Source organism: Pan paniscus, chromosome 10, assembly GCF_029289425.2.
Source record: "Pan paniscus chromosome 10, NHGRI_mPanPan1-v2.0_pri, whole genome shotgun sequence".
In the NCBI taxonomy this organism is placed as follows: domain Eukaryota; kingdom Metazoa; phylum Chordata; class Mammalia; order Primates; family Hominidae; genus Pan; species Pan paniscus.
The window spans coordinates 7,484,607-7,502,799 of NC_073259.2; the positions used below are offsets into that span (position 1 = coordinate 7,484,607).

At 43.9% G+C, this 18,193-nt stretch overlaps 1 protein-coding gene across 3 annotated transcripts in view; it reads right to left on the reverse strand.

Moving 5' to 3' along the window:
* Window positions 1-18,193, reverse strand: part of DCP1B (decapping mRNA 1B) — a 75,091-nt gene that overhangs the window by 7,618 nt on the left and 49,280 nt on the right. For 2 of the 3 annotated variants that reach the window (XR_008620324.2, XR_008620323.2), the window contains exons 6-9: window positions 10,472-10,600; window positions 7,456-8,328; window positions 4,115-4,363; window positions 1,175-1,309 (exon numbers count right to left, since the gene is read on the reverse strand). Coding sequence is in view for 1 of the 3 variants with exons in the window: in XM_003820364.7 (XP_003820412.2) it covers window positions 1,229-1,309; window positions 4,115-4,363; window positions 7,456-8,328; window positions 10,472-10,600 (1,332 nt within the window). In the remaining 2 variants the exon portion in view is untranslated. Of the gene's footprint in view, window positions 1-1,076; window positions 1,310-4,114; window positions 4,364-7,455; window positions 8,329-10,471; window positions 10,601-18,193 lie in introns of those variants that run through there. The other variant, XM_003820364.7, reaches the window with a different exon arrangement.

The window sequence follows — 18,193 nt, forward strand, 5'->3', positions numbered from 1 at the left end:
ATATCAGAATGAACAGGCAACCTACAGAATGGGAGAAATTTTTTGCAATCTACCCATCTGACAAAGGGCTAATATCCAGAATCTACAAAGAACTTAAACAAATTTACAAGAAAAAAACAATCCCATCAAAAAGTGGGCAAAGTATATGAACAGACACTTCTCAAAAGAAGATATTTATGTGGCCAACAAACATGAAAAAAAGCTCATCATCACTGGTCATTAGAGAAATGCAAATCAAAGCCACAATGAGATACCATCTCACACCAGTTACAATGGTGATCATTAAAAAGTCAGGAAACAACAGATGCTGGAGAGGATGTGGAGAAATAGGAACGCTTTTACATTGTTGTTGGGAGTGTAAATTAGTTCAACCATTGTGGAAGACAGTGTGGTGATTCCTCAAGGATCTAGAACCAGAAATACCATTTGACCCAGTAATCCCATTACTGGGTATATACCCAAAGGATTATAACTCTAATTATTACCCATTACTAGGTATATACCCAAAGGATTATAACTCTACTTATTACTGGGTATATACCCAAAGGATTGTAACTCTACTATAATCAAAGGATTATCATTCCACTATCAAGACACATGCACACGTATGTTTATTGCAGCACTATTCACAATAGCAAAGACTTGGAACCAACCCAAATGTCCATTAATGATAGACTGGATAAAGAAAATACGGCATATATACACCCAGGGAATACTATGCAGCCATAAAAAAGAATGAGTTCTTGTCCTTTGCAGGGGCATGGATGAAGCTGGAAACCATCATTCTCAGCAAACTAACACAGTAACAGAAAACCAAACACCACATGTTCTCACTCACAGGTGGGAATTGAACAATGAGAACACACGGACATAGGGAGGGGAACATCACACACTGGGGTCTGTCGCGGGGTGGGGGACTAGGGGAGGAAGCGCGTTAGGAGAAATACCTAATGTAGATGATGGGTTGATGGGTGCAGCAAACCACCATGGCATATGTATACCTATGTAATAAACCTGCATGTTCTGTACATGTACCCCAGAACTTAAAGTATAATAATAATAAAAAAACACTTGAGTATAAAAAAAGTCTGAAACATTTTACTTCATATTACACATACTTTTTTTTTTTTAAAGGCAGAAACATTGAAGGAAACAACACTCAACATGAAAGAACCTTGTGCCGGAGTTCTAGAAGGACCTTGAAAATCAGTTTTAAAAGGCCTTGCTGTCACGTAGTCTTTTTCATGGCTGCTTGAGTCATGCTGAAGAGATAGGCTTCATAGATTATATTTAAGAAGTTGTCATCATTCTGGAAAACAAATTGAAAGACCCAAGAGAATGTTACTTGGTTGGCAGACACAAAAGGCTTCCTCTGTCTTAGAGCTGAACTGGCCTTTGGATACTGAGACATTCATCTCTCCCTGTCTAACAGCTGGTGGTTTTTAATTGCATGTGTGAATGTTAAGTGGGGTTGAAGGCAAGGCCGGACAGAGCTGATGGTTTTCCATGGTCAGTATGCACAGCAGCAAGAGCTCATTACATGCAGCACAGATGGGCAGCCCAGACACATGGCAGCATGGAGCAAGGTTTACTCAAGAACAGCCTGGGTCTGCTGCATGAAAAGACATGAAGCCCCAGCAGACAGAGGAGTTAGGAGGACATGATCCAAGTCAGTGGTCTCAAAGTTTGGTTAAGAGATTGCTGTGGTGTGTTTTTTTGTTTCTTGTTTTTTGGGTTTTTGAGACTGGGTCTCACTCTGTCACCCAAGCTAAAGTGCAGTAGCGGCATCATAGCTCACTGCAGCCTCAACCTCATGGGTTCAAGCGATCCTCCCACCTCAGCCTCCAGAGTAGCTAGGGCTACAGGTGCGTGCTACCATGCCTGGCTTTTAAGTTTTTTGTTAAGACAGGGTCTCACTATGTTGCTCAGGGTGGTCTTGAACTCCTGGGCTCAAGTGAGCCTCCCACTTTGGCCTCCCCAAGTGCTGGGATTACAGGCATGAGCCACTGTGGTTCTTAAAGGCCCTCCACGTCACCTACAATGTGTCTGCTTTGTTTTGGGCATTACTTAGGATTTTACTTGCAATATGCTTCATCAGTACTTCATCAAAGCTAATATAAGTCTTCCCATAAGTTATGGAAAGTTTCTAGCCTTGGCAAGTGGGCAGGAGTAAGACTGGTAATCTCTGGGCTCTTTTGCCTGGCTAAGGAGTGAGAATCACGGTCTAATCAGTGGTTTTCCTCATGTTTTAATTCTAGAGACTTCTCCCTCCCACCCAAATTCTTTACAGTGTTAGTAATTCACCCACACTTCACATTCCCCCTTCATTCCCTCTTGGCACCCCACACAGATTTAGCATCATTCTCATGCAATGAAGAGAGTGATGTTATCCCTCTTTTTCCTGCAAAGTAGTCACAAAGTTCCTCTGCATGAGATTGTGTCCTAACAAGAGGCAGAAACTAAAAACAGACTGCTTGAGTGACTGGGAATATGAGGTGTGGTACACGGGAAGAAGTAAAATGCACGCAGAGAGTGGAGGGCAGGGGAATGTAATTTCTAATCCGCCATGTTCAGCCACTACTCTGGAGTAGAGTCTCAAGACAATGTGAAGAGAATCAGCCAGAAAACATATGGATCTTTTAAATTCCAGCTTAAGAAACTGGCTCAAAGTAAAGAGGTTCACAGATGTCTAATTCCTCATGAGCTTACTATGAATAGCTTTAAAAGGTGGCAAATATTTTTATCCTGATATTTACTTATGAATTAGTAGGGCTCAATCATTTGCTGTTGACCTTATTTATCTCTGATTGTTATTATGCTTCTGCTGACTTCTAGCCCCATTCCTTTCATTCTTCCTCAAACATGTTTCCTTCTTTTGTAGTCTCGCTATGTTGCTCAGGCTGGTCTTGAACTCCTGGCCTCAAGCAATGCTCCCACCTTGGCTTCCCAAAGTGCTGGGATTACAGGCGTGAGCAGCCACTGTGCCCGGCCAACGTGGAACCTTTTTAAAAATGTTGTACTAATTGAGACCACTGTCTTTTTAAGTAGGATAAGACAACCGCAGAAGGGCTGGCCTGCTCTCTAAAGGCCGTCTGATGCTTAAGCAAAGTACCACACAAGTTTTCTTAAAGATTATCTACCAAAAAGATACCTAAATACGTTAACTGGGGTGTCTGAAGTCTGTCTGGCTACAAATGTTCCACTTTTCAAGGACTGCCGTTGATTTCTTGGGTGTGCTTTGCTAGGGCACCTGTGCTGAATGTTCTCCCGAGGCTGGTCCCTGCCAACATTCATGTGGTGAACATGGCCCACGGGAGAGAGTACGTGGGAAGTGGCACTCGGGGGCCAGGCTGGGGGCATTCCAGCCCTGCTTATGTACGAGCTCCGTGCCTCAGGCCAGTTGCTCAGCCTCAGTTTCCTTGTCTGTAGAATGGGAAAAATAACAGGGTTGTTGTGTAAGGAGTGAATGAGTTAATGTGCTTGTGTGTAGCACTTAAAATAGGGCCCGGCGCCAGCTCTGCGGAGTGTTAGCTATTATAGCACTCGTTATTATTTCATAATTTCATAGGCAAGTGAGGCTAGCAGCTCACAAGGAGTCCTGTCACTCCATCCCGTCCTAATGAGCAGGTTTCAAAATGACTTGTAAAACATACCTGTAGCAGCCATGGCCATTATTTGCTTCCCTCCCTGTTTTCCACTCGCTCAGTGGCCTCTTCCCCACTCAACAGATGGCCCCTTGCCCACGACTGCTCCCACCTCTACCTCCCAATGGTGAGTTTTCTGTCTGGGCCTCCAGCACCCAGGGTCCTCTCAGGGACTGCTTAATCCCCAACATATGCTTCCTTCTCTTCTGACAGGTGACAGCTTGGAGGCCTTAGACAGTCCTTCAAATTACAAAATCCTTGAAGAGCTGAGACACCCAAGCCACACTTGGTATTATAAATAACACCTAGCTAACTGAGCACAGAAGCCGCTGGGGTCAGGATGAGTTGTTACACACACCTGTTATTCTCACGGAAGCTAAGCAGGCCTTGGCTGAGTCTTTATCTCATAGTTGCAGCCAGGAGGCCAACAGGCGTGGTCAGGTGCGAAGGGAGACGACGTGCTCGCTTACCTGAATGAGGTACAGCAGTGCCTCCTGGAGCTGGAGCTTGGTGAGTGGGCTGCTGGTGATCACGGAGGGCTCCGGGCTCTGTATGGGCAGGAGGAGGCTGGTGGCAGCAGCAGGTGGCTCCTGGCCTCCCACAGGCAAGAGGCCGCTCTCCCTTTCCTTTGGCGGGACGGAGGTGGGTTGTGCGAACACCATGGGGGACATAAGCAGAGACGGAGCTGCTGTAGCAGGGATGCGCTGAGGTGAGATGACCTGCTCACAGCAAATACACACAGAGAGCGGGGTTCAGGAGCAGCTCACGGCATGATAGCTTGCAGCGGCAGATACGGGTGGTTTAAGCATTCCCTGTCCACAGCTTCCCTAGCTGAGAAAAGTTTATGGGAAACTGATTCTTGCTCCACTACTCCACGCACCTTCCTTCAGCATCACTGAGCAGCTCTGGTATCGTCTGCTGTGGGGACTATTGTTTCCACTGCATATGCAGCTTGGCCTCTGGGTGACAGCTTATTTTTCAGGCTACCAGTATTTGGCAAGTGCATTTAGGACTACTGACCTTTTCCTTAGATCTGGTTGTCCATGACCCTGACCTAAAGGTCTCACAACCTATGTGAGCTGCCACCCTTGTTAGGGGCCTCCCCATTTCCCCTCCTGACCCCGGAGCACAGGAGGCGCTGTGAGAGCAACTCCCTGCCCCTCCTGCAGCCTCACTCACTTCTCGTTGGGAGGGAGAGTGATGTGTGGGTCCACCCCTTCTGGGTCCTTCCCTGACAGGATCTGCCTGCCTGCAGAGAGCCCTCATCTTCAGCTTCCGCAGCTGATGTGTTTGGGCTGACCCGGGCTGCCTGTTGCTCAGCCCTGCCAGAGCCTGTCTGTTGAGTCTAACTCCCTTGGCAAACAGACCTGAAACCAAGTTTTCTAACAGCCCTTTCAGTTATGCAAGTGACATTTTGATCCTTATCTGACTGACTCCTACAGCTATCATTTGCTTCTAACTCAGGGAAGAAAAAGAATGTTATTTATCAGCCTCCGAACTCCCCGAAAGAACTCCTAAGAGGGAGGCAAGGAGGCCAGCAAGCTAGAAGTTGCTGTAATTTTATAATCAATCCCTTAGCGTCTCTTTGAGCAGAAGTTGGCCTAGAGGAAGGCAGGCTGTTTCTTTTAACTTGTCCCTACATGACATTTCGAGGAGCGGTGCTGAGCAGTGATGCTCCCGGAGGAGGAGTCAAGCATTCCGAGCACAGCGTGGGCTGCTGAAACGCTTGCCTTTCTCACCCGGCTCTTGATATTTGTGAGTACTGAAAAGTCAAGGGAGTTGTACATCAGAAATTTCAGTTAGACTATATTCATCCCATGCTTCTAATTCTAAATCATCAAAGAGGAAAAAAGCAGACATTTTTAAAAGAGGGACAATAACACTGAAATGAGGGGGAGTGGGAGTTATAAATATTGTTTCTATAGCAGTCGGTACTCAGATTTGGGATGTTAATAAATAATAAATGAGAACACTTTGACTCAGGGGCTCACAAAGACTTTTGGCACATGCCTAAGGTCTTTGTTTTCAAAAAACTGAATTTTTTGTTTTGAGACAAGGTCTCACTCTACTGCCCAGGCTGGAGTGCAGTGGTGCAAACATGGCTGACTGCAGCCTCAACTTCTTGGGCTCAAGCAATCTTCCCACTTCAGCCTCCCAAGTAGCTGGGACCACAGTGGCATGCAACCATACCCGGCTAATTAAAAACAAAAAATTCTTGTAGAGACAGGGTCTATGTTGCCCAGGCTGGTCTGAAACTCCTGGGTTCAAGCGATTCTCTTATCTTAACCTCCAAAGTGCTGGGATTACAGGCACGAGTCACCATGCCCAGCCAAAAGTGAAAGATTTTTGAGAAACTGTTATAAGTTACATAACAGGCCAGGTGCAGTGGCTCACGACTGTAATCCCAGCACTCTGAGAGCCCGAGGTGGGTGGATCACCTGAGGTCAGAAGTTCGAGACCAGCCAGGCCAACATCGTGACACCTCGTCTCTACTAAAAAAATACAAAAAATTAGCCAGGTGTGGTGGCAGGTGCCTGTAATCCCTGCTACTCAGGAGGCTGAGGCAGCAGAATCGCTTGAACCCGGGAGGTGGAGGTTGCAGTGAGCCGAGATCGCACCATTGTACTGCAGCCTGGGCGACAAGAGTGAAACTCTGTCTCAAAAAACAAAAAAAGGTACATAACAAAACATGACAAAGGGCCAGTGATGATATATGTGATACACAGGGAGAACTTTCCAATTTTTAAACCCAATGTACTTTCAATGAATGTGTTCCAATCCAAAGGGGAAATAATTCAGTGTCAGATCTCCAGATGTTACCCACAGGCAGATGATCAATAGCTTGTGGTTTCCTCACTGTCCCAAGTCAGTGATGGACATGGAGAAGCATCTTCTCTAAAGGAGAGAATCTTTCTAAAAACTGTCATATTTTCCCTCTCTGGCAGTTTGTGTGGGGGGTGGAGGTGGGTGGCATGCATACCTCTCCTGATCTACAGTAGGCTATACTGACGATACAGAGAAAGATAAAAACTGGCTGCACCTTTCAGGAGGAAATAGGCTGTTTTTTGTTTATTTCAAGAACCTACAGCATGGGCTGTGGGTAAGGAGTCTGTTTTCTTCATCATTATGTACCCACATGTAGACAATGCCTGACATGTAGTAAGTGCTCAAAAATATTTACTAAATAAGTGAATAATTTACTGTGGACTGAAAAACAAGAGGAGGTCAGTTGCTTGGCATTCCAGATTGATTTCAAGGCAGACCATACTAAGTTCCTACAGTCAAAAATTACGGTTTTCTCCCATGTCTGTGTTGGTCTTCAGACCTCCTAATATAATGAAGATTTAACTCTACAAGTAAATGCTCTCAAAAAGGTTGGGGGAAGTTCTCAGATTGTTAACCAAAGTGAAGATTCTCCTTCCAGGTAGAAAGCTCAGGCAATCAAGATGCACGGAGGTGGCTTCTGGCACCCTGCTCCAAACAGAAATGTACGTGACACATTGGTCCCTGGAGCATGGAAGTGGACTCTACATTTCACTGCATTATAGTAATACCTTTTTCTTTGTCTGTCTTTTTTTTTCTTAACAGACAGGGTCTCGCTCTGTCACCCAGGCTGGAGTGCAGTGGCATGATCATGGTTCACTGTAACCTCCGCCTCTTGAGCTCAAGGGATCCTCCCACCTCAGCCTCCTCAGTAGCTGGCGCTATAGGCGTGTGACACCAAGCCTGGCTACTTTTTTTTTTTTTTTTTAGGGACAGGATCTTGCTATGCTGCCCAGGCTGTTTTATTTTGCCCCTGGTACATATTTACCTGGAAAAGAGGAGTCTGCTGTTCTGTGTTGGATGTCTTGTTGATCCAGGATTCCAAGGGTTTCCCTGTTCCAGAGCTCTGAGCGAGCACAGGAAACTTAGCGGCCAAGGCTGGCCGGTTAGAGGCATGCAGCTGCTGCTCCTGCTGTACAATCTGAAGCTTCTTCAGTAACTCTTGAGGGGAGATCACTCCAGAGCTGCCAGTCTGACTAGCAGAGATGGGGAGTGTTTGTCTTGGGAGTGTGGACTGTTCTCTTCCATGAGCCTGATGTCCTACTGTCTGAGGTGGAAGGGAGCCATTGAAATAGGCCTGTGGTGGCTGAGCCAGACCCTTTCCTGGAGCCACAGGGGTGACAGAAGGGGGAGCTCTGCTGCGGTTCAGGGCAGCTGAGCTGGCAGGTGCTGGTGTACTAGGGTCACACTTGTTTGCTGCCCCTGGGGTACTCTGAAGTTTCTCGAACAGGTTCTGAGTTCTGGAAGCATTTTGTACACCATGAGAAGTTCCAATGTTGTGAGGAGACCCTGGCTGGACAGGTCCTGTAAAAAATTCTCCCGCAGAATGGGTGCTGCCATTTTCACAAGGCCGGTTTTCAGGCAGCTCTGACAATGGGTGGAGGTCTCCGCTCCTGACCATGAGTTTCTGAATGGCTGGACAGAGCTGCTTCTCAATGGGGGGTGAGTGTCTTCTGGGTTCCTCATAGGACAGGGAGCGTACAACCCCCTGCCTAATTGGAAGCTTCTCTTGCTGCTGCTGCTGCTGCTGCTGCTGCTGGTGGAGAGTCTGCGGAGGCTCCACAGTTTCCTGACATGTAGCTTTGTCCTGCTTCCCAAACAGAGCTGTCAAAGATAAGTGTTGGGGTTCAGGGTCTAAGGTCTGGAAAAAATAAAGATATCTGACATGAGTCTACAAACAATTCGGTTATATGAGGAAGTGCTATGAAACATAACTTATCTGATGACTTATTCTATTTACAAAGGATTGATTAGAGAGAATGAAAAATAATAATAATAAACTTGAAAAATGAGATCCCCTTTTTAATGTCAAAAATTTTCACAGCATGCTCCCCTTGCACCCCCAAAACAGTTATTATATTTTAGTATCTGTTGACCGATAAAACAGGTATAAGATCTTTAAGGGCCTGGGGTTTCACAGATTGGGAACCATCTTGGTAGGAAATTATATGCACTAAAAAAATAAACAATCTGTTCAATAGGAAGCCCATCTAAGCCTGCAGAGTAATATGAGAATACAAAGGAATATAAGCATTTCAGAATTTCTAGTAGTTTTTCACAGAATTATGGAAATCTAGGGCTGGAAAGAAACGGAAGACTTTTAATCTAACTTGATCCTTTCAAATATATACTGGTAGGATTTAAAAAGTCCTTGGATACATAAAATCTACCTTGGCCCAGCCAGTTACAAAGCTACTTCCTTCTTGCTCTTTACTTCTGTTGCTTTCTGCATTGCTGCACTGAGAAAACATGAGGCCAGGCACAGTGGCTCATGCCTGTAATTCCTGCACTTTGGGAGGCCAAGGCAGGCAGACTGCTTGAGCTAAGGGGTTCAAGACCAGCCTGGGCAACATGGCAAAACCCCATCTCTACAAAAAATACAGAAATTGCCAGATGTGGCAGCACACGCCTGTAGTCCCAGCTACTTGGGAGGCTGAGGTGGGAGGATTGCTTGAGCCCAGGAGACACAAGTTGCAGTGAGCTGAGATGGTGCCACTGCACTCCAGCCCGGGTAACAGGAATGAAATCTGTCTCAAAAAAAAAAATAAATAAAAGAGGAAAGAAAAAAAACCACGAGCTTCATTTTAAAGTCAACATATTCAGGTCTCGCTATTAAAATATAATAAAAACTTTCCATAAAACAAGCAATAAAAAGAAAGCTAAAAAATTAGAAAAGACTTCTTTTCTTTAAAAATTCAATATAAGATTTTCATTACTAGTCTTTATGTCTTTTGGCTCCATGTTCATTTTCAAAATTGATTTAAACTAATTCCTTTAAGAAAATCTTTTTAATTAGTCATAGTCATGATAAAATGACACAGCAATATTATATTTACAATCATTAATGGGACCTACAGATTGACAATTTTTGTCATTGCTGTACTATTCTGAAGTGTATATATATATACACTAACACAAAAGCTGCTGTAATATTTCTAATTTAGATTGCAAAGACAGTGACAAGTCGTCATATCTGAAGAGGAGTTTTATACCACTCCTTTGGACTCTGAGCTCTCGGCAGCAGCTACCCCAGTCTACAGTGCTAGCTCTGCATCTGGCACAGAGGAGGTGCTCAGAAGTGCTCAAATCAACTCTGTGTCCTTGGTGGTTCTCCCAGGTGGCCTTGGGAAGCCACCCACCCCAGAAGAATATGGACCCAATGGGTAATGTTTCTGTCATCTCTGACAATGTTATTAGTTTTCTAGGGTGCTTGTTTGTTTGTTTTTGTTTTCTGAGACATGGTCTTGCTTTCTTGCCCAGGCTGGAGTGCAGTGGCGCATTCCATAGCTCACCGTAGCCTAAAACTCCTAAGCTCAAGGGATCCTCCCGCCTCAGCCTCCAGAGCAGCTAGCACTACAGGTGCACGCCATCATGCCTGGCTAATTTTCCTGTAGAGATGGAGTCTCACTATGTTGCCCAGGCTGCTCTCAAACTTCTGGCCTCAAATGATCCTCTTGCCTCAGCCTCCCGAAGTGCTGGGATTACAGGCTTGAGCCACTGTGCTGGCTTGTTGTTTTTTAAAAAATACATTATCTTTTAAGGAGTTCAAGTTCACAAGAGATTAGCACAGAATGTGGTATATGCCAAAAGTAAAAACTTTAACCCTCTTCTAGGAAGAGTAAGTCATTAATAATGAAAAAATCTGTATTCTGAAATCCTGCTTTCTTGGGTTTACCTGAAAGCATTCTTCAACAACACCAGGCCCTCCCCTGACTATATTCTGGGTCAAAGTTCTTTAAGAATTCTAGAGACACACTGAATATGACAAGCAGAGGACTCCGTACCTGGTTGGGCTGAGGTATATGCTGTTGCTGGTTTTCACTGGGTTTCACTGGAATTGGTTTGATGAGATTTGGATTGTCATAGATGGCAGAGGAACTGGTTATCTTTTTTGGCTCAGAACAGGTTTTACACTGAAATAGAAAAAAAAAATCACCTCATTTTTGGCTTAGAAAAGCTTTAGTCTTTTTAAAAGACTACCTTTTTACTTCTTATCTAATTGGTAGATGGCTGTGTTTTTGATAGATTTTCATGCACAAAGGAAAATCCCTTAAATTTCTCTAAGAGCTATGTTTGAGTATAAATCAAGTTCAAATTTAATTTTTCTTAGTTGGACAATTCAGTGCTCTAAATATTACTAACAACACCAGCCTCCAGGACCAGGGGTTCTTAAGACACCTGTATAATTGAAAGGCTCTGTGCTTAATATATTGACTATACGTTTAAATATATATAGTCTAATGTCTTTCAATGATAAACAAATACAGAAACCATTCCTTAAATAACATGTCTGGACAATTTAAGCAGTTGACTTAAAATTGGAGAGTAGTTGAGTACATTTCATCAAAGTAACTAAATCTTTTTTGGTCTACAAACCAAAAATCTGACTCAAACCACTGATTTAAAAATTACTAACATCATCTTTATTTAATAAATGACTTCTTGCATAAACAGAGTAATTCAAATCTGTACTACAAATTAGAATTTTGTAGAGAAAGAGACAAGAGACAAATCTCATCATTTCCAACACTGACTCATTATCATACATTAATCTAACCAACAATGCAATTGCTAACACAGTAGGATTCATAACAAAAAGAGCATGGCAATGATACTGGTGTCTAGTTTGCTAAAACACTAAATAAAACAATATAAAATGCTGCTCTCTGTACTACAGACTCTCTGAAGCATCATTAGTTTCCACTGTACAGCCAAGGCCTCAGGCCCCAAAATATTCCACACCTGACATGAAATGAAATATAAACACAATCTTGTCCCTCAGGAACCCAGCATTCCCAATGTGTTTTACAGTTATCAATGTGTATTCTCTAATCCAACGATCTGGGGGTGTGGCATCTATCACCACTGTATGTGAGGTTAACCATACAAAAGATTCTCTTCCTCCAGGCATTCTATCAATAATTTGTATATTTAGCACAAGTATTACGTGGGATGCAAAATCACCTTATAAGTCATAAAGTGTTACTTCCAATTCTTCTTAGGTGAATGAGGGTATGGCGGCATGGACCAACTGGCCTGGCTTTCCCAAGTCATGGATAACCAAGACAAGACAAGAATACAGGCTAACATTTAATCCCTTACACAATTTTGGCATGAAAAGCCTTGCTATTTAAAAGAACGTGAATGCTTCCTTTCTTTGAATGACGCTTTCTGTATTTCTTCTTTTTCTATGTTCAGAAACACTGAATTTCCGGCAAAGAAAGGCAGATTTTTCCCAGCTTCCCTATGCCCATATCCATATGGACTAACAGGATGCTTTGTCTGTTGATATGAATAACCCCGATAGCTTTTCCTAGTTAAAATGTTATCTCCAGAAGCTGTTTTCTGTGTTACTACAACTGCCTACCTACAAAACCTTGCTTTTATGTAACAATTGCTCCCTCTTATCAGAGTGCTCAGAATTAATCATCCACCTCAGTAGTTTGTAGCTCATTTTCCAGTTGTTTAATTTTCTATGCTTTTCCTGACCTAAATATCTTTAAAATCCTGGGGGAAAAAACAGTTTTTGAAAAAGCATATAATGGATTCTTCACAGAGAACCTGAGGCATTTCTTTAAAACTTCAAAAACTTCCTCTTTTGGATGCTGAGGTTAAAATACAATAAAACCTCAAAAAGTATTCATATAATCCAGTTTTAATCACACACAAACACATACATACATAAACATATGTATTTATGCTGAGAGATGTTTGAAACAAAATACAATAAAAGTATAAAAAGTTTCTATCTTCAGTTTATACGATTATTGGTGATTTTTCTTTTTATATTCTTTTGAATTTTATCATTCAACAAAAAAATTTCTATAATTTCATAAATAACTCACAGCTATATCCAGAAAAGAGCCAATAATTCTTGTCTTAAACCACAAAACACAAATAGTCCACTTCTGAATACTCCAAGCTTAACTATGCAGCCTGTAGATCATTTCTGGTCCTGGCTCTTGTTCTTACTAAAATTTGGTTATTTTACTGTTCACGTGCATCTCAACTAGAAATTGAATAGGGTGGAGATAAAAAGAGATGAAATGCAAATTAACCTCTTTTCTACTTTAAAGCAGATTCACAGAAAGTTATTTCTCAAAAGAGAATGCACAAAATTTCAGCCAAAATAAGTTTTCAAATTATTTTATTAACCTCCTGTAAACTAGATAGACTTCACTTTACCCATATCATATATACTGATAGCTCGACATTTTTCCTACTTCCACTTCTTGGGATGTTCACAAATTTAAGAATTCTAGAGAGACTTAAGCGTAAGGCCTGAGACTATAAACCTCCTGGAAGGAAACAGGGGAAAAACTCCTAACACCGCTCTGGGCAATGACTTTTTCTATAAACCTCCTGGAAGGAAACAGGGGAAAAGCTCCCCAGCGTCGCTCTGGGCAATGGCTTTTTCTATAAACCTCCTGGAAGGAAACAGGGGAAAAGCTCCCCAGCGTCGCTCTGGGCAATGACTTTTTCTATAAACCTCCTGGAAGGAAACAGGGGAAAAGCTCCCCAGCGTCGCTCTGGGCAATGACTTTTTCTATAAACCTCCTGGAAGGAAACAGGGGAAAAGCTTCCCAGCGTCGCTCTGGGCAATGGCTTTTTCTATAAACCTCCTGGAAGGAAACAGGGGAAAAGCTCCCCAGCGTTGCTCTGGGCAATGACTTTTTCTATAAACCTCCTGGAAGGAAACAGGGGAAAAGCTCCCCAGCGTCGCTCTGGGCAATGGCTTTTTCTATAAACCTCCTGGAAGGAAACAGGGGAAAAACTCCTAACACCGCTCTGGGCAATGACTTTTTCTATAAACCTCCTGGAAGGAAACAGGGGAAAAACTCCTAACACCGCTCTGGGCAATGACTTTTTCTATAAACCTCCTGGAAGGAAACAGGGGAAAAGCTCCCCAACGTCGCTCTGGGCAATGACTTTTTCTATAAACCTCCTGGAAGGAAACAGGGGAAAAGCTCCCCAGCGTCGCTCTGGGCAATGGCTTTTTCTATAAACCTCCTGGAAGGAAACAGGGGAAAAGCTCCCCAGCGTCGCTCTGGGCAATGACTTTTTCTATAAACCTCCTGGAAGGAAACAGGGGAAAAGCTCCCCAGCGTCGCTCTGGGCAATGGCTTTTTCTATAAACCTCCTGGAAGGAAACAGGGGAAAAACTCCTAACACCGCTCTGGGCAATGGCTTTTTCTATAAACCTCCTGGAAGGAAACAGGGGAAAAGCTCCCCAGCGTCGCTCTGGGCAATGGCTTTTTCTATAAACCTCCTGGAAGGAAACAGGGGAAAAGCTCCCCAGCGTCGCTCTGGGCAATGACTTTTTCTATAAACCTCCTGGAAGGAAACAGGGGAAAAGCTCCCCAGCGTCGCTCTGGGCAATGACTTTTTCTATAAACCTCCTGGAAGGAGACAGGGGAAAAGCTCCCCAACGTCGCTCTGGGCAATGACTTTTTCTATAAACCTCCTGGAAGGAAACAGGGGAAAAGCTCCCCAGCGTCGCTCTGGGCAATGACTTTTTCTATAAACCTCCTGGAAGGAAACAGGGGAAAAGCTCCCCAACGTCGCTCTGGGCAATGACTTTTTCTATAAACCTCCTGGAAGGAAACAGGGGAAAAGCTCCCCAGCGTCGCTCTGGGCAATGGCTTTTTCTATAAACCTCCTGGAAGGAAACAGGGGAAAAGCTCCCCAGCGTCGCTCTGGGCAATGGCTTTTTCTATAAACCTCCTGGAAGGAAACAGGGGAAAAGCTCCCCAGCGTCGCTCTGGGCAATGGCTTTTTCTATAAACCTCCTGGAAGGAAACAGGGGAAAAGCTCCCCAGCGTCGCTCTGGGCAATGACTTTTTCTATAAACCTCCTGGAAGGAAACAGGGGAAAAACTCCTAACACCGCTCTGGGCAATGGCTTTTTCTATAAACCTCCTGGAAGGAAACAGGGGAAAAGCTCCCCAGCGTCGCTCTGGGCAATGGCTTTTTCTATAAACCTCCTGGAAGGAAACAGGGGAAAAGCTCCCCAGCGTCGCTCTGGGCAATGGCTTTTTCTATAAACCTCCTGGAAGGAAACAGGGGAAAAGCTCCCCAGCGTTGCTCTGGGCAATGACTTTTTCTATAAACCTCCTGGAAGGAAACAGGGGAAAAACGCCTAACACCGCTCTGGGCAATGGCTTTTTCTATAAACCTCCTGGAAGGAAACAGGGGAAAAGCTCCCCAGCGTCGCTCTGGGCAATGGCTTTTTCTATAAACCTCCTGGAAGGAAACAGGGGAAAAGCTCCCCAGCGTCGCTCTGGGCAATGGCTTTTTCTATAAACCTCCTGGAAGGAAACAGGGGAAAAGCTCCCCAGCGTCGCTCTGGGCAATGACTTTTTCTATAAACCTCCTGGAAGGAGACAGGGGAAAAGCTCCCCAACGTCGCTCTGGGCAATGACTTTTTCTATAAACCTCCTGGAAGGAAACAGAGGAAAAGCTCCCCAGCGTCGCTCTGGGCAATGACTTTTTCTATAAACCTCCTGGAAGGAAACAGGGGAAAAGCTCCCCAACGTCGCTCTGGGCAATGACTTTTTCTATAAACCTACTGGAAGGAGACAGGGGAAAAGCTCCCTAACGTCGCTCTGGGCAATGGCTTTTTCTATAAACCTCCTGGAAGGAGACAGGGGAAAAGCTCCCTAACGTCGCTCTGGGCAATGGCTTTTTCTGTAAACTTCCTGGAAGGAAACAGGGGAAAAGCTCCCCAACGTCGCTCTGGGCAATGACTTTTTCTATAAACCTCCTGGAAGGAAAACAGGGGAAAAGCTCCCCAGCGTCGCTCTGGGCAATGGCTTTTTCTATAAACCTCCTGGAAGGAAACAGGGGAAAAGCTCCCCAGCGTCGCTCTGGGCAATGGCTTTTTCTATAAACCTCCTGGAAGGAAACGGGGGAAAGCTCCCTAACGTCGCTCTGGGCAATGACTTTTTCTATAAACCTCCTGGAAGGAAACAGGGGAAAAGCTCCCTAACGTCGCTCTGGGCAATGACTTTTTCTATAAACCTCCTGGAAGGAGACAGGGGAAAAGCTCCCCAACGTCGCTCTGGGCAATGGCTTTTTCTATAAACCTACTGGAAGGAGACAGGGGAAAAGCTCCCTAACGTCGCTCTGGGCAATGGCTTTTTCTATAAACCTCCTGGAAGGAGACAGGGGAAAAGCTCCCTAACGTCGCTCTGGGCAATGGCTTTTTCTATAAACCTCCTGGAAGAAGACAGGGGAAGAGCTCCCTAACGTCGCTCTGGGCAATGACTTTTTCTATAAACCTCCTGGAAGGAAACAGGGGAAAAGCTCCCTAACGTCGCTCTGGGCAATAACTTTTTCTATAAACCTTCTGGAAGGAAACAGGGGAAAAGCTCCCTAACGTCGCTCTGGGCAATGGCTTTTTCTATAAACCTCCTGGAAGGAAACAGGGGGAAAAGCTCCCTAACGTTGCTCTGGGCAATGACTTTTTCTATAAACCTCCTGGAAGGAAACAGGGGGAAAGCTCCCCAACGTCACTCTGGGCAATGACTTTTTCTGTAAACCTCCTGGAAGGAAACAGGGAAAAAGCTCCCTAACGTCGCTCTGGGCAATGACTTTTTCTAGAAACCTCCTGGAAGGAAACGGGGAAAGCTCCCCAACGTTGCTCTGGGCAATGACTTTTTCTATAAACCTCCTGGAAGGAAACAGGGGAAAAGCTCCCTAACGTTGCTCTGGGCAATGGCTTTTTCGATGTGACCCTAAGGACAGGCAACAAAAGCAAGAGACACACGGGATTACATCCAACCCAAGGCTGTTGCACAGCAAAGGAAACAGCAGAGTGAAGAGATGAGCTACGGAGCGGAGGAAGATACCTGCACACCATACATACGATAAGAGATTCATGTCCAAAGTAGATAAGGAACTCAAACAACTCAACAGTAAGATAAGAAAACAAATGTTCTGATCAAAATATAGACAAAGGGCCTGAGTGGACATTTTTCAAAAGAAGACATATATGTGGCCAACAGGTATGTGAAAAATGCTCGACATCGCTAATCATCAGGGAAATGCAAATTAAAACCACAGTGAAACATCACCTCAAACCTGGTAGAATGTCTACCATCAAAAAGGCAAAACATAAGTGGTGGCAAGGATGTACAGAAAAGGAAATCCTTGTATACTGTTGGTGGGAATATTAGTTAGCATAGCTATTATGGAAAATAGCATGTTGGGCCAGGCGCAGTGGCTCACGCCTGTAATGCCAGCACTTTGTGAGGCTGAGGCGGGCGGATCACGAGGTCAGCAGATCGAGACCATCCTGGCTAACACGGTGAAACCCCGTCTCTACTAAAAATACAAAAAAATTATCCGGGCATGGTGGAGGGCGCCTGTAGTCCCAGCTACTCGGGAGGCTGAGGTAGGAGAATGGCGTGAACCCAGGAGGTAGAGCTTGCCATGAGCCAAGATTGCTCCATTGCACTCCAGCCTGGGCGACAGAGCAAGACTCCGTCTCAAAAAAAAAAAAAAAATTTATGTTGGCTCCTCAAAAAATTAGAAATAGAACTACCACATGATCGAAGAATCCCATTTCTGGGTATATATCCAGGGAAAATGAAATCAGTATGTTGAAGAGATAGCTGCATTCCTGTGATCACCACAACATTACAATAGCCAATATATGGAATAAACCTAAGTGTTCATCAATGAATGAATGGATAAAGAAAATGTGGTGTACAAACACAATGGAATACTATTCAGCCTTAAAAAAGAAGGAAATTCTGTCATTTGCAACAACATGGATGAACCTGGAGGACATTACATTAGGTGAAATAAACCAGGCACAGAAAGGCAAGTACTGCATGATTTCACTCCTACATGAAATCCAGAGAAGCTGAACCCACTGAAGCACAGTAGGCTGGTAGTTGCCGGAGGCTGGGGGTAGGAGGATTTTGGAGATGTTGGTCAAAGGATACAAACTTTCAATTAGACAGGAGGAATAAGTTCAGGAGATTTATTGTACATCATGATGACTACAGTTAGTACTAATATATTGTATACTGAAAGTTGCTAAAAGAGTAGATTTTAATTATTTTTGCCACACAAAAATGATAAATATGTGAGGTAATACATGTGTTAATTAGCTTGATTTAGGCACCCTATAATATACATGTATATCAAAATATCATGTTGTATACCATACATAAATATATACAATTTTAATTTTTCATTGAAAATAATTTAAAAAAGAAAACTTCAATAAAAGTAAGTCTAGCACTGAAAAGCATCTCAGAAGTCTTTTAGTTTAATACTTATCCAACACAAGCCAAATTCTTTTATCACATCACCAATATGTAACCGTTCAATCTCTTCTTGAACACTTTAAGTAACGGAGACTCACTTCCCAACAAGAACTCTGAAGAAACATTCTGTTTTCCTTCTCTCTCGCTACCTTTCCATTTCACCCCCTTTCTTCTGTCTCAGAACCACTTTACTCAGGGTGTCCACATTTTCTGAAATATCTGTGTGTGA